Source organism: Sapajus apella, unplaced genomic scaffold, assembly GCF_009761245.1.
Source record: "Sapajus apella isolate SASKATOON/1434 unplaced genomic scaffold, GSC_monkey_1.0 scaffold12, whole genome shotgun sequence".
In the NCBI taxonomy this organism is placed as follows: domain Eukaryota; kingdom Metazoa; phylum Chordata; class Mammalia; order Primates; family Cebidae; genus Sapajus; species Sapajus apella.
In genome coordinates this window covers 29166562-29186608 of record NW_022436952.1, presented here as the reverse complement: position 1 = coordinate 29186608, position 20047 = coordinate 29166562, and the positions used below count along the sequence as shown (strand labels likewise).

The window sequence follows — 20047 nt, the reverse complement described above, 5'->3', positions numbered from 1 at the left end:
ATACCAGGTGTGGTGGCTCATGTCTGTAATCCCAGCTACTCTGGAGGCAGAGGCAGGAGGATGACTTGAAGGTCAGGAGTTTGAGACCAGCCTAGGCAATACAGTGAGATCTCTGTGTCTATAAAAAATGGAAAAAGTTAACTGCACATGCTACTTGGGAGGCTGAGGCAGAAGGATTGCTTGAGCCCAGGAACTGGAGGCTGCAGGGAGCTATGATCATACCACTAGCATGGGTGACAGAGTGAGAACCTGTCTCTTAAAAAGAAAAAAATTTTTAATCGTAAGTGTAAATTTACACAGAAGTGCCTAAATCTCCGCACATTATCTTTGTGATTAGCCCCAGTCCTTCGAATAAATGACCCCATTTCCCAGTAACCTCCTTTTTTTCCCTACTGCAGTAAAATAAACAAGATTCAGAACTGCTTTCTCTTTCACAGCACTCTCTACTCTGTCCCTCATTCCGACCCCTGAAGTCCTAATTTGACAATGTGGTAGGACCAGCAGCTATTTTTTTCTCTGGTCAATGGGGTTTGCTCCAAGAGGGGACAGGGAATCTGGCCTCACCAGCCCCTGGGGTAATTGCCAGCTCTTATCTGCTCTGTTGGCAGGATGGTGGCAGGGAAGGCTGAGCCGGCCATGCCAGGAAGGCTGTATGTCCACCCAGATTCTCCTGCCACGGGGGCCCACTGGATGCGGCAGCTGGTCTCCTTCCAGAAGCTGAAGCTGACAAACAACCACCTGGACCCCTTTGGCCATGTAAGGATGGGGGCTTCCTGGCCTCGGGAGGCAAGTCTGGGGCAGTATGAGGGATAAGACAGGCCAGGATGGGGATGGGGAGAATCCACTCTGGGATCCAGCTCCAGGCTTTGGCATTTGCTGACCAGCTTAGGGAAGAAGCTCAAGCCTCTGAGTCCTGCAGAGAGCTGGACTTCCGGCCACTTACTGGCTGGGTAACTCTGGGCAATTGTCTCAGCCTTTTTGAACCCCGCTTTCCTTGTCTAGAAAATGGAGATGACCATATGTACCTTTCATGTTGTGAGATTTAAATGAGAGGGTATACAGGAAGCACTTTGCATACGGGAGGTGCTAAATAAATGGCAGCTATGATGATAAAGGTGACAGGCCACATCTCAGCTGCAGTTCCCCCAAATCTGGCCTTGCTGGAACATAACACAAGATGAGTAAGCCTTTCTGAGCAAGAGTCACTGATGCATTCCGAAGCCCCTCTGTGGCGTGATAGTCTCCCTGGCCTGACAGCCGCCTGCTTCTGGAAGGAAAGGGCTTGCCCTGGCTCTGGGTTAGCTCCTGCTGGGTCTGGCCTCACCCTCACAGGAGAGGTTCTGAAGCCCCGGGGATGCTGCTGACGCCCCATGCAGGCTGCCCAAGCTCATTCTTTCCCCATCTGGCCCTGGCAAGGCCACAAAAAAGAGATTTTTATGTGGAAATTTTTAGCTCAAGTGTGTGGTAAACAGAAGTCTGGCGACCTGGTACTATCCACCAGGGCACAGGCCCCGCCCCTCAAGACTGCCCGTGGTTACTGGGGCATGCAGGGTATGGGAGGTGGAAGCCGCCGAGATGCAGGCATGGCTGGTGGGGTTACGGGATGCACAGGTCTGTCTCGCTTTTATGCCCCAGCTCTAGTTCTGGGCAGCTGTGTGCTGTCAGGATACCTGAATCATAGTTCCTTATGGAAGACTCCAGCCATCCTTCTTTTCTGATTGATGGGTATGTAACTGGCAATGAGCTTCTAGTTTTAATTTCTCAGAATCTGTTCAGTTCTCTTCTGAGTCATTGGTGAGCTGTAAACAAGCAGCTGGGAGCATGCTTAATTAACGCCATCAACTCCTGCCTTATCTAGTTTGTGAGTCCCTGTACTGGGTTTCCCATACAGGGCAGGCCTATGCCCAAAGGGGAGGATCAGCCAAGTTCCCGCCTCCTTGAGCCCCAGGGAGTTTCAGCTGAGAGGCAGAGGGGCTTCCTGGGTCTCCCTGCGCCCCATCCTGGTCAAGACTTTGTTCCTAGTCAACTCTTACCTGACTTCCTGTGCTTGGCCAGGCTGTGGCACCAACTCAAAAGGGTAGGGAGGGCCTCTGTGTTGGGAGGCTAGGGAACCCAGTCCATGACATCTGGACCTGTGTGCACAGGCACACAGACCCCATGGAATACAGAGCTGCATCTTTAGGTGGCCATTAGTCCCTAGGTACCCAAGCCTGGAGAGGATTTTGGATGTGGCAGCTTGTTGTCAGGCTCCCAGCTCCAGGGATGCCTCAGAGGACCTCTAGAAAGTGAGAGGGGAGGGAGTTAAGGGATGGAAAGCTGGGCCTTCTTTAGGAAGTGGGAGAGAGCACTCTGGACTTCACAGCCCAGCAGTAGCTTTTCCCAGCCTGGCTAACCTCTTCAGTGTCTCTCCGTGGGTCTGTGAGTGATCTGTGATAACCCTGCATAGAAGTCAGGGCCACTGAGGATGCTTGATGGGCTTGTGATGCCCCTGGCTGCACCCCCATGCCTGCCTGGGGCTTCCCTTGCCTTGGCGATAGGGATACTGCCCACGAGAGCTCAGCCTTCTCCCTGGACAAGTGGGATGTGGAGCATCTTCCTTCTCCCTTTGTCCGCACACTTACCAGTTACTTGCAGCTTATTGGCTACAACAGCCCTGTGGGTGTGGTGGGGCCCAGGTACTGCCTTGGACCCCGGCTTTCTGCTTCCCGGCCCAGTGTTCTCTGGGCTTCTCCACTGCCTTTCTTTACCCAGGGCTCTATCGTCACCTATTTAGATATCGTCAGCCCTGAAGAGGGAGAAGCCCCTGGCCATTCAGACAAGGGCTATGGAGGGACATATCGGGGCACAGTAGCTCATTCGGGGGCTGACTTTCTTCTGGCCCTTGGCCCATGCCCGTGGGAGTGGTGAGCTCCCATTGAAGGATGAAGGAGTCGCCCTTCTTGGCTTCTCAGTGCAGGAGCCTGGGGAAAAGCCATGTTGTATTGGGAATTGCCCTTCCTTCTGCACAACCCACTTCCACGTTTTCAGTTTGCCCTGAAAGCTTCCAGGCCTCAAGGCGCTATCTATGGCCACGGGGATTTGGACTTTTCCTGGGGATCCTCATGGTATCCCAGGAGCTGGAGCAGCTGCCTCCTATCAGCAGGCCTCACCCCCGACTCCTGCCTAAAGGGGCAGGCTCTCTCCTTGTGAAGGGGCAAGTCGAGAGCCCATGAGAGTGGCTGTGGCATTATCTTGGGGCCCAACAGGTGGACTCAGTGCCCTTCTAGCTTGGAGATCCTCAGGCCCAAGCCACCCCATTTCCTCATCCCAGGAGATGAGCAGGGTGGCTGGGAGGCCATGTGTCTGTTCACTGGTGCATTAAGGCCTCAAAGAGCAGGAAGCACCGACCGTCAGGGGCGAGGGTATAGAACAGCCATGTTGGGATAATCCCGTTTTCCTGGTTTCCCTGTGGTTCAAGATTCCCTCTGTCCATGAATGCTGCTCTGCTCTGAAGTCTGAGGACCTTGGGGTCCAGTTGACGTGCTGGGCATGGTAGCCCGTCCCGTGTGGCAGATGGAGCCCTGGAACAGGAATCCCTCAGACCACATGGCAGAACCTCCTGAAACACAGGACTGGGCTCTGACGAGAAACTCCTTGTGGGTTTTTGCTGTGGGATTAGGAAAGCCCTCACAGCAGAAACCCACAAGGAATTTTCCAGTCCAAACCTTGGAGGGCAGGTTCAGGAAAGCAGATTCAGAGTCTGACCATCAGCACCTGGGAGTCAGCTCCAGTCCTGAGGTTGGGGCAGGCCAGGAGCAGAAAGGAGCATGGGGCTGGGGCTGGATGCACTGTCACCAGGTAGCCTGAATGCAGCTCTGCTTCTGCTGTTCTGCTGGCCACAAAGCTGCCTGCCCATTGTCCCCTCCAGCCTGCCACTCCCTCCCATGCCCAGCAGGGTCCTGTGCCAGGCAACATGAGATGGGAAGGGAAGCTGCTTCTCCCTCACTCCCCCTGCCCCCGCTTTCTTTCTCCTCTCTACTGAATAAGCTTCTAGCAATACCTGGGCTTCAGGAAGTCAGGAAGGGCCTCCCTGGGGCGTAAGTGGGACCTGTATCCTGCAGCAGGACTCGGAAATGGTGGCACATGGGTGTCCCAGATTGCTGAGGAGGGAGGGATGGCCAGCTTATGACCTCTGACACAGTGAGTCCAGCTGTTGGAGGGGCTGCATTAGCCCCAGGGCTACAGGTGTGGGCTGCAGCTCCTCAGTCCCAAAGTGACCCGCACTAGTCCCCTTAATATGCTACGTCCTCCTCTAGCCGCTGGGTTGCATAGCTGGCCTAGGCCTGACTGCCCCTCCCTTAGGCCTGGGTCTGTCTTCCCACCCTCTTCGCCTAGGTAGCTACTCCTGAGCTTCAAGATCCAAGCTCAAATGCCCCTTCTTCAGAGTTGGGGTCCTTATTCTATGCTGTCAGAGCACTATGCACCTTTTCATGCTAGTACTTGCCAAAGTTATAATTTTATACCTATTTGCATCTTAAAATTTTATTTATGAATAGGAAATACTTTCGCATGCTTTAAACATAAATCATTGAATAAACTAAAATGTCTCCAATACGACATCTCTCTTTACTTGTTCCTGATCCACTGTTCCTTTCAAGCTCCGCTGCAGGAAATCATGGTTACCAATTTCTTTTCAGCTGTTTTTTTTGTTTGTTTTTTGGGTTTTTTTTGCACGTAGGCAGAATACGTAATCTGAAATCCCCTCTTTTACACACAAAAGGTGGCATACTATAGAAACGTTTTTTTGCATCTTGCTCTGTAAACAATATTCTCTCTTGGAGAATAGTCCTTTCAGAGAGAGCTGCCTCATCGCTTTCACAGCTGCACAGAATTATTTTATTACTTTTTTTTAAGATGGAGTTTCACTCTTGTTGCCCAGGCTGGAGTGCAATGGTATAATCTCAGCTGATTCCAACATCTATCTCCCAGGTTCAATCAATTCTCCTGCCTCAGACTCCTGAATAGCTGGGATTCCAGGCACCCACCACCACGCCCTGATAATTTTTTTTTTTTTAGTAGAGATGGGGTTTCACCATGTTTGTCAGGCTGGTCTCCAACTACTGACCTCAGGTGATCCACCCGCCTCAGCCTCCCAAAGTGCTGGGATTACAGGTGTGAGCCATTGTGCCTGGCCTTCGGCTGCATAGAATTTGATCAAATGATTGTTTCAGAAATCAGATAGCCAGTTCTTATTTGAAGGAATTAGATGTTTTCTTATTCTTTGCTCTTCTGATTAAGCTTGTACACATGCCATTTTATACTGTGCCAAGTCTACCTGTGTGACAAATGGTGTGTTCAAATGGTACTTGGATTTATAACTTTGAAAATATCACCAAATTACCCTCCATGGGAGCTGTACTGATATATACATTTCCAGCACTGCTACAGCCTTACCAGGAAGGGTGGGAGAGCAAACTTGTGGCTTTTTGTCAGTTTGACAGATGAAAAGTAGGTATCAGTTTTAGCTTTAATTTGCATAGTATGAGTAAGGTTAAGCATCTTTTTCTATAAATTTCCTCTCCTGTGAACTGCTGTTCTTATCCTTTGCTCATTTTTCTTGTAGGTTTTTGATATCAATTTCTAGGAGCTCTTATAAATTAGGAGGATTTAGTTCTTATCTGTGATATGAGTTACGCATGTCCAGGTTATCATTTGTCATTTGGTTTGCTTGTAGGGATATTCCCAGGGTGATACTTTTGATTGAATTGATCAGTCTTTTCTTTATGGATTTTGGATTTTGAGTTATTGAAAGCCCTAGTCCGCTCCTTACTTCTAAGGGAATTTTCTTCTAGTATTTTATGGATTTATTTGAACATTTAAACCCTTGATCCCTTTGGAATTTATCCTGGCATTGATTTGAGGTGTGAAAATCCAATTTTTTTCCTTTTTTTCTGGAGAGGTATCCAGTTGTCCCAGCACCACTCATTGAGTCGTCCTCTTTCCTCCCCTGGTTGAGGTGCCTTATTTCTGAACACTACATCCCCGTATGAATGTGTGCCTGTTCACGCGCCAGTCTGTTCACTGTTGAGACTGGATAATAGGTTTTAGTGTTTGGCAGGACTGGGCCTCCTTGATCTTCTTCAGAGTTTTCTTGGCTAGTCTTGTGTCTATTTTTTTCACATAAACTTTAGAATAAGCTTGTAGTGCTGAAAAGGAACTTCTTTGTATTTTTATTGGATTTGCTTTAAATTATGCATTTACTTAGGGAAGACTGATAGGAATGCTTTTCTATTTGCTGAAGGGTTTTTTGTTCCTTCAAAATATATTCAGGTTTCCTTGAAACAGCCCTGCCCATTTCTTGTTCTTGTGGGTCACCTGATTTGTTACCATGATAAATGCAGCCTCTCTTCCACTACATTTTCCCATCACTCAGTTTTGGGGTTACTATGTGACTTCCCCACTAGATAGTAAACCATGAGGTTTTCAATCACTATGGCGTCCTAGTGCCTAACCATCGTGTCTGGCGAGCCAGTGGGTGCTGGTGGATGGTAGGTGAATGAGAACCTGCTGAAGGGGGTGATAATTAGATAGCAAAACCACTTCCCTGCTAGGGGCTGCTGACCCCCAAAGTTTATGCTGCTAATTTGCCAGTGGGGACCCAGAACCATTTATCTCCCTCTTTCCTCCTTTCCTGCCACATTTGCTGACCCCTGACAACGTGCCAAGCCCTGAACTCCAGATCAGGCCCCACCCTCCCCAGCCAGGTTAAGGTATGAACTCAGGCTTGGAAATTAGTACTAATTCTGGCTGTGCCTCAAATCGGCTGTCTGATGCTGGCAAATGCCTGCACCTCCCTGACCCACAGTCCCTCGCTTGTTAAAATAAGGGCAATAATAATTAATGCCTACTTTATACGGATACTATAAAGATTAATTTTGTGATGGATGTGAATGACTTAGCACAGGCCCTGGCACATAGGATATGCTCAGTAAGTGCCAGCTGCTATTGCTGTTGCTGTGGCAGAAGGCAGGAGGGTTTGGAGGCCCCATGGTACCACCCAGGATTGCTCCCCTGGGAGGGAGGCCTAAGGCTCATCTGGCCAAGACCTCTTGAGTGGGCTGATGGGCTTCCTGACTCAGTCCTAGTCTGAATTTTCCTTGGATGTACCTCTTATCATTCTGGGTCTCAGTTTTCTTTCTTTTCTTCTTCGTTTTTTTAAGCTGAGATCCCATCTCTGTCCTAACCTCTTTGTAGAGCTGGCGAGGATCTGAAGGATGATGGAGAAGGTAGTCATAGAAAGTTAAATTGTGAAACAGCGTAAATCTGGTTTTAGTATCTGGCAAAATGGACGTTAGCCACACTGTTGAGTGGCTAGCATCCAGATAACGTGTGTTCTGTGATGGACAATAGGGCCTGCCGACCCACGTCCCTTACAGCGTTTAACCGGCACCTTCTCATTAACTCTGAGCTTGTTGAGAGAAGTGCTCAAAGGCCATCTGGGTCCTGCCCCGGACTGTGTCTCCAACCAGCTGTGTGTCCCTGAGCAAGTCACATCCTCACTACCAGCGTTCTGTTCCTCGTCTGTGCAATTAGAGAGTTGGACACAAATGATCTCCATGGTCTGCCTCTCCATGCCCTAATGTTCTGTGATTCCAATGTAGATAAATCTGGGCCCTGTTGGCCAAGCACGCTATGGCGATCTCTTGAGGAGGGGGATGTTTGGTGCAATTGCAGTTGTTAAAATAGAACAGGGTTCTGAATTGTGGCCAGAACGTAATGAATCCCATTTCTGTGAAACAGTGATGATGACGGAACCAGTCGTGTAGAGGGGTTGCTGACGTGGCTGGCCCAATTGGCCCCATATCCTCTGCAGCAAATATAAATGTGAAACTCTGGCAAAGTAGTTTAATGTGGCGCCTGAGGAACTTCCAAGCAAAGCCAGGTGTGTGAGTCACTGAGCTGGTTTCACATTCTCCCAGCTGATGGGACTAAGGCTCAAGTTTATACTTGCCTTGGCTCAATGGGCGGGACTCTCTTCCAGATACCTGTCCAGGTTCCAGACTGTCAGAGTCAGAAGGGGGTCTGAGACCACTTAGCCAAAGGCCCCACTTTATAGATGAGGACCCCAATGGTTGGAGAAGAGCTTGCTCAGGGCTTGACGCTGGTGAACAGAGATCATGAAGGCGTCTGCACCCTTCTTGACTTCTTTGTGACTGGGGTTACCCTCACCTAGTGCTCCCAACTGCCCCTGTAGGACTGGCAGCTTCCCTCTTTGCAGGATTGCCTGCCACACCAGCTGGTTCCCTGCTTTGGAAGGTGTGTTGGGCAGTCTTCCCACCCTAATCATCAGGGACTTTGTCTGATGGGCTAAGGAGTTTGGCTTTTATTCCAAGGGTCAAGAGGGAATGATCAAAGGTGGGATTGTGGATACAAGGCATTTATTGAGCCCTATATACTGGCAGCAGTGGTAGGAGGGGATGTGGGGGAAAGAGGAGGAAATACAGAAGGCCCTGCTCTTAAGCAATGCGCATCTTCCTGAATCTCCCAGAAGGTTCTGAGCAGGGGAGTGGATTGATAGGATGTGTTGCAGGTGGAAATGGAGAGAAAGTAGATGGAGATAGGAGGAGGCTGTCCCAGGACCCCAGCCAGAGATGGTGGGGCCTGAAGCAGGGGTGTACAAAAGGAATGGAGGAGCTTTTGTTTTACAGATAGAGTCACAGGTATTGGTCACTGAGTGGACCTGGAGGTGGATGATGGTGAGGAGAATGGGAGTTGATGATGATACCCAGGGCTGTGACCAGCCCACGATGGCTCGTGATTGCCCAGGCGTCAGGAGTAGGGTGGCCACTGCCATTCATTCTAGTGTCCTGCACAGCCTGCATGTGGTGCTGGTGCCTGTGGCTCTGACTTGAGTTCTCTCAGCCCACCGTCTCTGGTCTCCCTTTGTGCTGCCGCCGCTGAAGAGCTAGAATGGCTGGGGCAGGGAGGCCTTCGTGCCAGGGAGCTGGAACATGCAGGAGCTCATGGGAGAGCAGCTCTCCCATGTTTCATCACAACTTTTGACCTGAAAAATGCCTTAGAGATGATCTTGTCTTTAGTGAGCAAGTAAAGACCAGAGAGGAGGATCCACATTTCCACGGAAGGCTTGTGGTCGTGGCCCAGATCTTCCCACTCCCAAACCCGATCTTGCACTCACTAGATTCTATTTGGGGGCAAAGGAGCCTAGAAAGGTACAAAGGATAAAGGTTTGGTCCTTTCTCCCCAGGAGTTTAGAATTAAAACAGGAAGAAATAGGAAGCCACTAGGAAGCAGAGTAACAGCCAGGTAGATAATGCATGAGAAGCCAAGTTTCAGAACTGCGCATTCAGAGCAGCCCCTTGTACCTAAGACTTCCTGGAAGAGATGTTAGGCCCAGAAGGTGAGAAGAGAATGGGAAAGGAAGATCAAGACAGCAGCGGGAGCTGCGTGTGCAAAGGTGCGCATGTGGGAACTGGGCATTCCTGGAGCATCGGCCACCTCCCACGTACTCCATTGCTGGATCTTCCAGGAGCTTGGGTCCTTTGTGGGCACCTGCATCTCTGTGAATCGTGCAGCGTGATGGAGTCACCTAAAGGGGCTGGGAGGTGTTTTCCAGGCCCAGTTCCTCTCACCACAGGAGGATCCCCTGCATCCTGGTAAGGGACAAACATCGCCGAGGCCTCTCTGAGCAGGAACTGTGTCCCGTAGCCTCACTCTGCATTCCTCACCTGGCAGGCCCTCAGTGGGGCAGCAAGTCCCCAGCTGTAAGATCGGGTTTGGGGTTTGGGAGGTTATGTACTTGCCTCGTGAGGGTCCAGAGGTTTGTCACTGAGGACTGAGTGGGGCGTGGCCAGTGCAGAAGGCAGAAAGTGTGGTTCCTGCTGGATGGAGCACCCAGCCCAACCAAGGAGCCCAGGGAAGGCCAGTTCCCACAGCCCAGCTCGTGGTGACCCGCCCCTCAGCTGAGCTGGCTCTCTAGGCTGTCCCTGTGCCCAGGGCACATGAGAGCAGAGTCTTCCCAGACTAAGACTTTGGCCCAGGCTTACTATGGAAGAAACTGACTCTGGCCTTCTCTCAGCACTCTGGTCACCAACGGGTTAAACTTTTCAAGTCCACGCGCGGTGGCTCACGCCTGTAATCCCAGCACTTTGGGAGGCCGAGGCGGGTGAATCATGAGGTCAGGTGTTTGAGACCAACCTGACCAACATGGTGAAACCCCATCTCTACTAAAAATGTAAAAATTAGCCAGGTGTGGTGGGGCGTGCCTGTAATCCCAGCCACTCAGGAGGCTGAGGCAGAAGAATCGCTTGAACCTAGGAGGTGGAGTTTGCAGTGAGCCGAGATCGCGCCACTGCACTCCAGCCTAGGTGACAGAGTGAGACTCCATCTCGAAAAAAAGAAAAGAAAAAAAAAAACCTTTTCATTAAGCGTCAGCACCAGACCTGGTCCTTGGGAACCTAGAAGGGCAGCAGCACAACGATGGACCCAAGGAAACGGCACTCTCAGATGCAGGGAAGGGAGCTCCGGGGGAAGGGAGCCCGAGGGCCTGTCTGGCCCAGCCAGGACAGAAAACAAAGGGTTAACAGAAGCTGCAGGGCTGATAAAATGCCCCAAATTCCTGGTCCTGCCTTCAATGGGGAGGGCGTCTGGCAAATGTCAACGATAAAAAATACATTTTAATGGCACATGATGCAGCTGCTACCGTGGGGCGCAGCCAAATGAATTGGGTTTGGAGCAGCAACTACTGTGAGCTGCCCCCGGGGGCTCCAGCAGCCGAGCCTCCAGGGTGCTTTGCTAAGCTTTGTCCAGCCGGGCAACCCGCCACTTCCAGCCCATGGCATCCTCAAGGGCCCTTGGGGCCAGGGGGCCTCTGGCCTTCTATGACATTATTTTAGGAACTGTGCCGTCTAACCTTGGCACCTTGAACACTAGCTCACAAAGATCTTCCCTGAGGGCTGGGAGTGGCCTTGGGCAGTTCTGAGGGCAGGATACATCTGGGTCTCCCCAGCACACGGTCAGCAGGCCTCTGTGAATGCTGAGAAACGCATGAACAAAGCTAGGTGCCATGACTCACACCTGTAATCCCAACACTTTGGGAGGCCGAGGTGGGCGGATCACCTGAGGTCAGGAGTTCGAGTCCAGCCTGTCCAACATGGTGAAAACCTGTCTCTACTAAAAATATAAAAATTACCTGGGAATGGTGGGGCACGCCTATAATTTCAACTACTTGGGAGGCTGAGGCATGAAAATCACTTCGACCCAGGAAGTGGAGGTTGCAGTGAGCAGGGATTGCACCACTGCACTCCAGACTGGGCAACAAGAGTGAGACTCCATCTCAAAAAAGAAAAGAAAAGAAAAGAAGAGAAATGCATGAATGAGTGATGAGCAATGTGACCAAAAAACGTTACAGTGGGACATTTTCCTCCGCTTCCTCCCTCTCCCTCATCCTGCAAAACCCAAGTATTTCTAGAAGAGGCAGGTCACGTGTAAGAGGGGTATGAGAAAGGGTGAGGCTGGATGGGACCCCTGAGGGAGGGAGGTTACATGTTATGATCCTATTTTACAAATGTGGAAACGGAGGCACAGTGAATCCGAGTGACTTGTCTGAGATTAAGCAGAGAGTCAGTGGCACCCTGGACGTTTGCTGACAGCTCAGAATTCCACCTGCTACACTTTGCTGAGTTCACACAGCCTTTTACACTGTCAAGGGCTTGCTCAAGGTCTCCATTGCCACAATGAGGCAATTGGTCACATCAGGGAGGGCCTGGGGCTGGGTGTGAATGCCGGTAGAGAGAGGCTAAGTGGGGCAGGAGGGAGGGGCAGAGTTTGGGCCCCAGGGCCTGGTTCTTGACTTGGGAGCTTCAGTCCTGGTCAGCAGGCCCTCCTGGATCCTGGGCTTTGAGGAGAATGAGAAAAACCAGCCCAGGACCAGATGAATGAGGTCAGGGCCTGGGGCTGGCGGGTGGGGACCTGGCACTCAGCATGAGACCCTTCTCTTCCAGATCATCCTCAATTCCATGCACAAGTACCAGCCACGGCTCCACATCGTTAAGGCTGATGAGAACAACGCTTTCGGCTCCAAAAACACTGCTTTCTGCACCCACGTGTTCCCAGAGACCTCCTTCATCTCTGTGACCTCCTACCAGAATCACAAGGTACAGCCACTGCTCACAGCCCCACAGCCCCCGCTTGATACCGCCCTGCACTCCTTCCACCATGTGGAGAGGCAGGGTCTGAGTCCCAGCAGGGCTTGGGCAGGCCCGGTACAGGGCCCTCAGAAGCCTACAGAGTCCCTCAGAGCCACGAACAAACTGAACGATAAACAGAAAAGGACCCTCAGCTTGTCCATCTCCGGCGCAGAGGAATTACAGTCTCTGTGTTTTGGGGATTGGAACAATTTGGCAACTGTAAAAACCAAGAACTTGAAGCCTGGCTTGTGGTTTGAGCGTTGGGCACTTTCATTCCACAGTCTTCTTTCTCCTGGTTCATCTCCTGGTGCCTGCAGAGAGATGGGTAGGGAATGGGGAGGAGCCCTGGGTGCTGTCAGCTTTGTGGGAGCAGTGCCTGAGCCGAGGCCTCCCATGGCTGTGGGCGGGGGTGCCCCAGCCACCTCCCACCCTCGCTACTGCCCCGCCCAACCCGGCCACCCCCATTGCGTCCCGGTCACTGACAGCCATGCTCTGCCACACCCATCTGCTTTCCACAGTATGCACACAGGGACTGGCAAGGTGGGCAGGGGTCCCTGGGGGAAGGGCTGTGGCTGTGGTGGATTTTAGGCAGAAGAGTGACAGAGTCAGAATTGCATCGAGAGCGGTCACTCAGAGCCTGATGAGGTGGCAGCACGGACTCCAGCTGCACGCCCAGGGTGCTTACTGAGAAGCTGTTACAGATCCCCGGGAGAGACCCATGGGGACAGACACTGGGCAGTGCAGGAGGCTGGGGAGTAGGAGAAAGCATCAGAGGGTGGGGAGGAAGGAGAAGGGATCAGGGCCAGGGACAAGCCAGGTGTGAATGGCAAGGCCCATTTCCCCAGACCGGCCCTAGTTCTGCCTGTGCCTCCGGAGGCCAGCCCAGTCCCACCCTCCTCCCGGTGACCCTGTGTGTTTTCTCTCCACAGATCACCCAGCTGAAAATTGAGAACAACCCTTTTGCCAAGGGATTCCGGGGCAGTGATGACAGTGACCTGCGTGTGGCCCGGCTGCAGAGGTGGGGCTGCGTGGCCCGGGGGTGGGGGACAGATGGGGTTCAGGCACGTGGACTCTGACCCTCAGTGCGTCTTCACTCTCTTCCTGTCTCTCCTCCTGTCCTCCCCACCCCTTCAGCAAAGAATACCCTGTGATTTCCAAAAGCATCATGAGGCAGAGGCTCATCTCCCCCCAGCTCTCGGGCACACCAGATGTGGGCCCCCTGCTCGGCACCCACCAGGCGCTCCAGCACTATCAGCACGAGAATGGGGCGCACTCGCAGCTCGCGGAGGCGCAGGACTTGCCCCTCAGCACCTTCCCCGCCCAGAGGGACTCAAGCCTCTTCTATCACTGCCTGAAAAGACGAGGTAGTGCTCTTCTGGTCTATAAGCCCTAAAGGGTCAGGGGAGGGGTGAGATTCTCCCCACAACCACTCCGCACCCCGCCCCACACACACACACACACGCACGCACACACACGCATCTGATGCTTGTGTGGCCTGGGAGAGTGGGCCTGAAGGGCTACGAATCATGGTTGGGTGCAGGGAAGCTGGTTCTCATCTTTAATGCAGCCTTTGGAGCCCTCACCGACAGCTTGTAGCCCTGGTATCCCCAGACACTGTTCCAAGTATTGCTTTGCAGTCACTGCCCTGAGAGCCTCATGGGGTGGGCTGAAGGCACACAGTGAGCTGCACTCTGCCTGGAAGCGCAGGAAGAGGCTGATGCTTCCCAGTCCAGAGGTTTTGGGATTGGGGCTGTTATTTGTCAAAGCAACCTCAACTCCAGAACAGGAAGGACTTGGTGCCCTGCGTGCAGAGGGCCTTCCACCCAGTCATTCTGGGATCTGCAGAGGATGCTTGAGAGTTGAGATGAGCTGTTGTGGCTGTAGATGGGGGCTGGGAAGACAAGCCACAGCACCCTCTGTGGCGGGCACCTTCGTAAAGAGGAGGAGCCCGGAGCTGGGCACCGTCACATCTGTGCTCTGTGCCAGGTCTTGATTTCTCCATGGATATAATTGCGATGATTTGTGGTATTCCACCAGAAGCCCTTACCAGGCTGCTGAAATTCCCTTCGGAATGAGCCTGGGGACTTTTGCTTGCCATCCAGAATGTTCCCTCAGCCCTGCTCCTAGGAACTAGCCCTTTCAGAGTGCCGAGTATCCCTGCACAAGCCTCATTAGAACTCAGTGACCTAGAGCACGGGTTGGCAAACTGTGGTCTTTGGAGCTAACCCGGCCTGCTACCTGTACACCATAGTTTTTACATTTCAAAATAATTGAAAAAATTCAAAAGAAGAATATTTCCTGAAATGTGAGGATTTTATGAAATTAAAGTTTTAGGATCCATGAAATTTTATTGGAACACAGCCATGCTCATTTATTTACAGGCTGTCTATGGCTGCTTCTTGGGCCAATAGCAAGAGTTCTGTAGTTGCAACAGTTACCCTGCAGCCCGCAAAGCCTGAGATATTTCCTAGCTGGCCCTTTGCAGAAAAAAGTTTGCTGGCTCCTGACCTAGAGTGACTGGGCCGCCTGCCAGGATCAAGATCTCAGTGCAGGGAGAAGAGAGGGATTTGGAGAGAAGATGGAGAATCGGGCTGAGTGAGGGGCTAAGGAGAGAGCTGGGTCAAGGAGAGGAGCAGGTCTCCCTAGGCCATCGGGGGGGCAGAGGAGAGAGGTGGGCATAGACCTTCACACCCACTCAGCCACTCTGTTTCCAGCCCCGTGTGTGCACACACAGAGCTGCCAGGATGAAGCCCTGGAGAAAACAGGAGAAGGGAGGCCAAGATGAGCCATGGACGAGTGGGTTTTGTTTTGTTTTGTTTGAGACAGAGTCTTGCTCTGTTGCTCAGGCTGGAGTGCAATGGCACGATCTTAGCTCACTGCAACCCCTGCCTCCCAGATTCAAGTGATTCTCCTGCCTCAGCCTCCCGAATAGCTGGGATTACAGGTGCATGCCACCACACTTGGCTGATTTTTGTATTTTTAGTAGAGACGGGGTTTCACCATGTCAATCAGACTGGTCTCGAACGCCTGACCTCAAGTGATCTGCCTGCCTCAGCCTCCCAAAGTGCTGGCGTGAGCCACCACACCCTGCCCCGATGAGTAAATTGGCTCAGTGGGCTGCTCCCCAAACCCTCAGGCCTGGGTCAGCCCTGGATCCCAGAGAAGGTCGTGCCATTCCAGATGGTTAGGGCCTCCAGGTGGAGGATGTTGAAAGGCACGCATACATGATTTGTGGCATCTGATGTCATCTTCCTCCAGAGTATCTGCTTAGCCTGAAAAGTATGTCGCCTTTTTCACTTATTATCATTTCTATTTCTTAATTTTGTAGACACTGTCATGTTGGAACCTGGGTAGTAACAGTCCGATGGCTCTTCTTTAACATATGAAGTTAGTTCCTCTTCTAAAAACAGTAGAAGCATGCCTCTGAGTGGCTTTGGCTCCCTGAGGTCTTCCTGGGAACTGAAACCTCACGGCTTTAATTCTTCCTGGGGGCAGAAACCTCATGGCCTTAATTTTCTGGCTACTTCAGACAAATGGGGCCTCTGGGCCTGGGCTGGCCTGGCAAGTGCCTCCACTTTCCGTGGCCAGGGCGAGCCTCGCCAGAGAATGCCACTGCACACCAAGGCCTCTTACTCCCAAGAGTTAGGCTGGCCAAGCATCAAAGCCCAGTGCTGCCTGGCTAAGCCTGGCACTCAGTGTCCGGTGATGTGGTGTCCCCCGTGGCCTCTGACTGTAATCCGACCACTTCTTGGCAGCTACCACTATAAAAGCTGTGGCTGATTAAAATGGCTCCAGGAGTGCCATGGCAACATGGGGAGGGCAGGCGTGGAGGGACAAGGACAGGCTGTCCCGGCACCCAGCAGGGTGCTCTGGGGCCTGGGCTGGTGGAAATGGCTCTTCCTGAGTGTTGCTTTGTCTTTCAGCAGACGGTGGCCGCCACCTGGACCTACCCTGCAAGCGATCCTATCTGGAAGCCCCCTCTTCGGTGGGGGAGGATCACTACTTCCGTTCTCCCCCTCCCTACGACCAGCAGATGCTGAGCCCCTCCTACTGCAGTGAGGTGACCCCCAGAGAAGCCTGTATGTACTCAGGTTCAGGGCCTGAGATTGCTGGGGTGTCTGGAGTGGACGACCTCCCCCCACCTCCGCTGAGCTGTAACATGTGGACTTCAGTGTCGCCGTACACCAGCTACAGTGTGCAGACAATGGAGACTGTGCCGTACCAGCCCTTCCCCACGCACTTCACCGCCACCACCATGATGCCTCGGCTGCCCACCCTCTCCGCCCAGAGCTCCCAGCCACCAGGAAACACCCACTTCAGCGTCTACAATCAGCTCTCCCAGTCTCAGGTCCGAGAGCGGGGGCCCAGCGCCTCCTTCCCAAGAGAGCGAGGCCTCCCCCCGGGGTGTGAGAGGAAGCCACCCTCTCCGCATCTGAATGCTGCCAATGAGTTTCTCTACTCTCAAACCTTCTCCTTGTCCCGAGAATCTTCCTTACAGTACCATTCAGGAATGGGGACTGTGGAGAACTGGACTGATGGATGAGTCTCATGCCTGCTTCACAGCCCCGGGACCACGTTGCTCCAGTACTAACCTCTGGGTGGCCTGCACTACCAAGGAACACAGGGAGGTATTCCAGAGGGAGTGTGTGTGTGTGTGTGTGTGTGTGTGCACGCGACCATGTATGTATGTGGAGAGCATCTATCTTCTGACATACAACTGAGGTCATGGCAAGGAAAAAAGAAACCACAATTATCTAAGAAGTGATTTTGGCCATAGGACCTGGGTCCATTGTAACCTGACATCTCTTGACATGCCCATGGGTGGGATGGGAGTGGAGGGTTCATATGAGTGATTGAGAGGGTTTCGTAATTGCTGACTTTCTCAGGGGCCAGGTGGCGAGGACTCTCCCATGGGGAAAGATTCTCACTGCTGGGGTGTGAGGGCTCTGTGCACACCATAGAGGTCCTGGCCTTCTATTTGCAAGGGGAGCTGAGAATCTTGTTTTGGTAGTCGGAGGCCCACTCCTTTGGCCTCCGTCAAGTCTGGGAGGCTGCCTGAGAAGGGGCTCAGCTAAGCCACCAAGTGCACTTTGAGAGTGCAGCTAGCTGCTCGGTGAGTGGCCTAGACACTGATTACTGGAGCTCTGAGGTCTGAGGGGGGACGATCGGAAAGGGTCATGTGCTAAATGTCACCTGAGGGATATTTTTAAAGGTTTTTTAAATTTTTCCTTCAAGAGGAGATAAAACGCAACCAGTAGCATCTCTGTCATCATTCAGGTTTTGTAATAAAGCACAGAGCCCATCCCCCTAGATCCCAAACATACAGTCTGTCACTCTGGTGTGCGGAGAGTCAGCCTCCCAGGCACCATACCATCTGCATCCTATGATGGGCAATTATGAAACACACCCCACCTGGCCTCATCCCCAGGAGACCACACTGGAGCTGATGTCTGGCTTCTCCAGGGCCTGTTCTGCTCTCAGAAAATCTACGCTTCTGGAGCGAGAAAGCCCAACAGAAATAAAGATAATTGAGATAAATTCATTTCTTCCAGTAAATTCAGCCAGTGAGCTCAGAGGAGCAAAGAGAATTCTCTAGCGTGGTGCTCACACAGTCCTCAGCCCTGCATTTTAGCATCGAACACCACCAGGCCATCAGTGTGGCTGGGGTGAACGCTCCAAAAAAACTTGGGAAATCACTAAACTCTTTGCATGCTGAACAGCTATTTATATATTATATAAATAAATAAATATATTTTATATATATATCTCACAAATGCAGGCCACATGTCAAATTCAGCTTTGCTTTTTACAAATGAATGAACTTAATAAAAATGAACATTGGAAGGGGGTATTTGGAAAGACATCTATTTAAATTTTTATTACATGTTTGATATTAAAAACTAAGAATGGTTTAGATAAAACGTATAAATAAATAAATATATATATAAACACACACACACTACAGATAAAGCTTTTTTAGAAAACACATTAGCTAACAGGTGATATGAAACTTCAAGTGTTTTGTTATATAGCATGGACGTTTTATTTTGCATATCGGAACATAAAGCCATTTTACAACTGTGAAGTGTGTGATGCTGTTTATTATTGACTTGTTGTTTCTTGCCTTTGCAATGGCCTCTGTCTCCTTTTTGCCAGTATTTTTTTCTCAAGTGTCAGGTGAGGTCCTCAGTGCCTCTGAACATTTGTACCGTGGAGCCTCTGAGCTCAGAGTGAAATCACTTAGGACCAATAGAGCAATTGCGCCTTTGATCTCATGCTACTCCCCAGGTTATGAATCTGGACTCCAGGGTCCACAAAGACCCCAGAAGGGCAGGCCAGGCAGTAAAGGAAGAATCTGCCTCCTTTCGGCAGTCAATACATAAGCTGGCCATTTGGGGGAAGTGGTCTCATAAGTGGGGAATTTCTGGTGGGATTTTATGTGACTGCTTCAGAAAAGGAACTGAAGAGCAGGTTCAAGTCAGTACCAGGGCCTTCCTGGAGCAGTCAGGGGTGTGAGCTCATCACCACTGTCACTCCAGAGAGGGTGAGTCAAGGCCTGGCAAAGTCCCCATTTGCCCACACCTTTGCCAGGTCCCTGAAGCTTGGCCACAAGATGGAGAGAGGAAAAAAGAGGTGAAATCCATCCCAGGTTCACTCTAGATTGGAAGAGGCAGGCATAGGAAGGTGCTGCTGGCTCTCCCTCCGTAAGGCCTTGCCACCTGCCCTGCCCCTCGTGGCTCCTTCCCCAAAGCTGCTCGCCTGTGTCCAGCATCTCCAGTGCAGGCTGGTCTGGGAACCCAGGAAAAGAGAAGGAAAGGGAGGTGTGCCCTTGAATCCTTGTCCTGTCAGGGCTGAACGAGATCTCCTGCTGGGTAAGGAGTCTGCCTTGTCTTCTGCTTCCCCGCAGTCTTTCTGTGGCTCTAGGGCAGCTCTCCAGCTGGACTTCTTCCTGCAGAACAGGAAGCCAAGCCCCATCCTCCCTTAGCTGTTGGCTCCCACCTTGGGCTTCTTGGTTATGGAGAAAGATGTTAACTGAGCTTGGCTCAGGGGATGTGGGGGGGGATGCTCTTCCTAACTCCCACCTGCTGTGCTCTTTTATTCTGGGCAAAGACTGCACATCTGGGACACTCCTTACCTTCTAGAGCCCAGTCAGAGGTCTGGGGGCAATGCGGATGTTCCCAGGTTCTCTCCAAACACGTGGTTGGCTGAGTCTGACATGAAGAAAGCCGCTTCTTAAAGGGGTATTTTGCCTTGAGGCAGCCCACAGCTTCCTGCCAGCTTGCTGGGAAGCACGAGGTCCCTGGGCTTCCCCACCTGGGCATGGCCAGAGCCGGGCCTGCAGTGGGATTTGTGGAACTTTCCTGCCCCTCTGAATCAACAGCTCAATAAAAAGGGGGCACATGGGATATCCCGAAACAAAGGGCACCATTCAGGAGCGCCAACAGGTCATACATCATCAGCCAGAAACCTGCCACATGAAAAGGGTCTGCTTCTGCTGTGCCCTGCCTGGGAAGGGGACAAAAGCCAATTAACGTTCAGCTGTGTGTCCCCCGGCAGCGGCCCTGGGGGTTGTGCTCTCCAGCCCAGGGCCAGGCCCCTGGGGGAAGCCCAGGCAGGCCTCTCAGCAGCAGCTCAGCCACCAGCAGTTGGCCCGCAACCGCAGAAGAGCCCGGAATAACAAAAGGGAGAAGGGAAAGAGAAGCTGGGTCAGCCTGACAAATTGTTAAAAAACCAAACCAACTTCCAGCCTTGGCTGGGCCTCAGGGGGTCAAGAGGCCTCGGCTCGCCCCACTAATGGAGCCTGCTCAAGGAGTAGCAGTCCAGCCTTGCAGTGTCTTATCTTACAACATAAAATTAAAACC

The 20047-nt window shown here is 51.9% G+C and overlaps 1 protein-coding gene across 3 annotated transcripts in view; it reads left to right on the top strand.

Annotated features, from left to right (window-relative positions):
• The window catches only part of TBX4 (T-box transcription factor 4), a 32724-nt gene extending 14454 nt beyond the window's left edge, over nucleotides 1-18270 (top strand). The window contains exons 5-9 of one of the 3 annotated variants that reach the window (XM_032279312.1): nucleotides 609-756; nucleotides 12000-12152; nucleotides 13115-13203; nucleotides 13320-13549; nucleotides 16109-18270. In XM_032279312.1, the coding sequence (XP_032135203.1) occupies nucleotides 609-756; nucleotides 12000-12152; nucleotides 13115-13203; nucleotides 13320-13549; nucleotides 16109-16728 (1240 nt within the window). In that variant the 3' untranslated portion in view covers nucleotides 16729-18270. The remainder of the gene's footprint in view (nucleotides 1-608; nucleotides 757-11999; nucleotides 12153-13114; nucleotides 13204-13319; nucleotides 13550-16108) is intronic. The other 2 variants (XM_032279311.1, XM_032279310.1) reach the window with 2 other exon arrangements.
• The last annotated feature ends 1777 nt before the right edge of the window (nucleotides 18271-20047 follow it).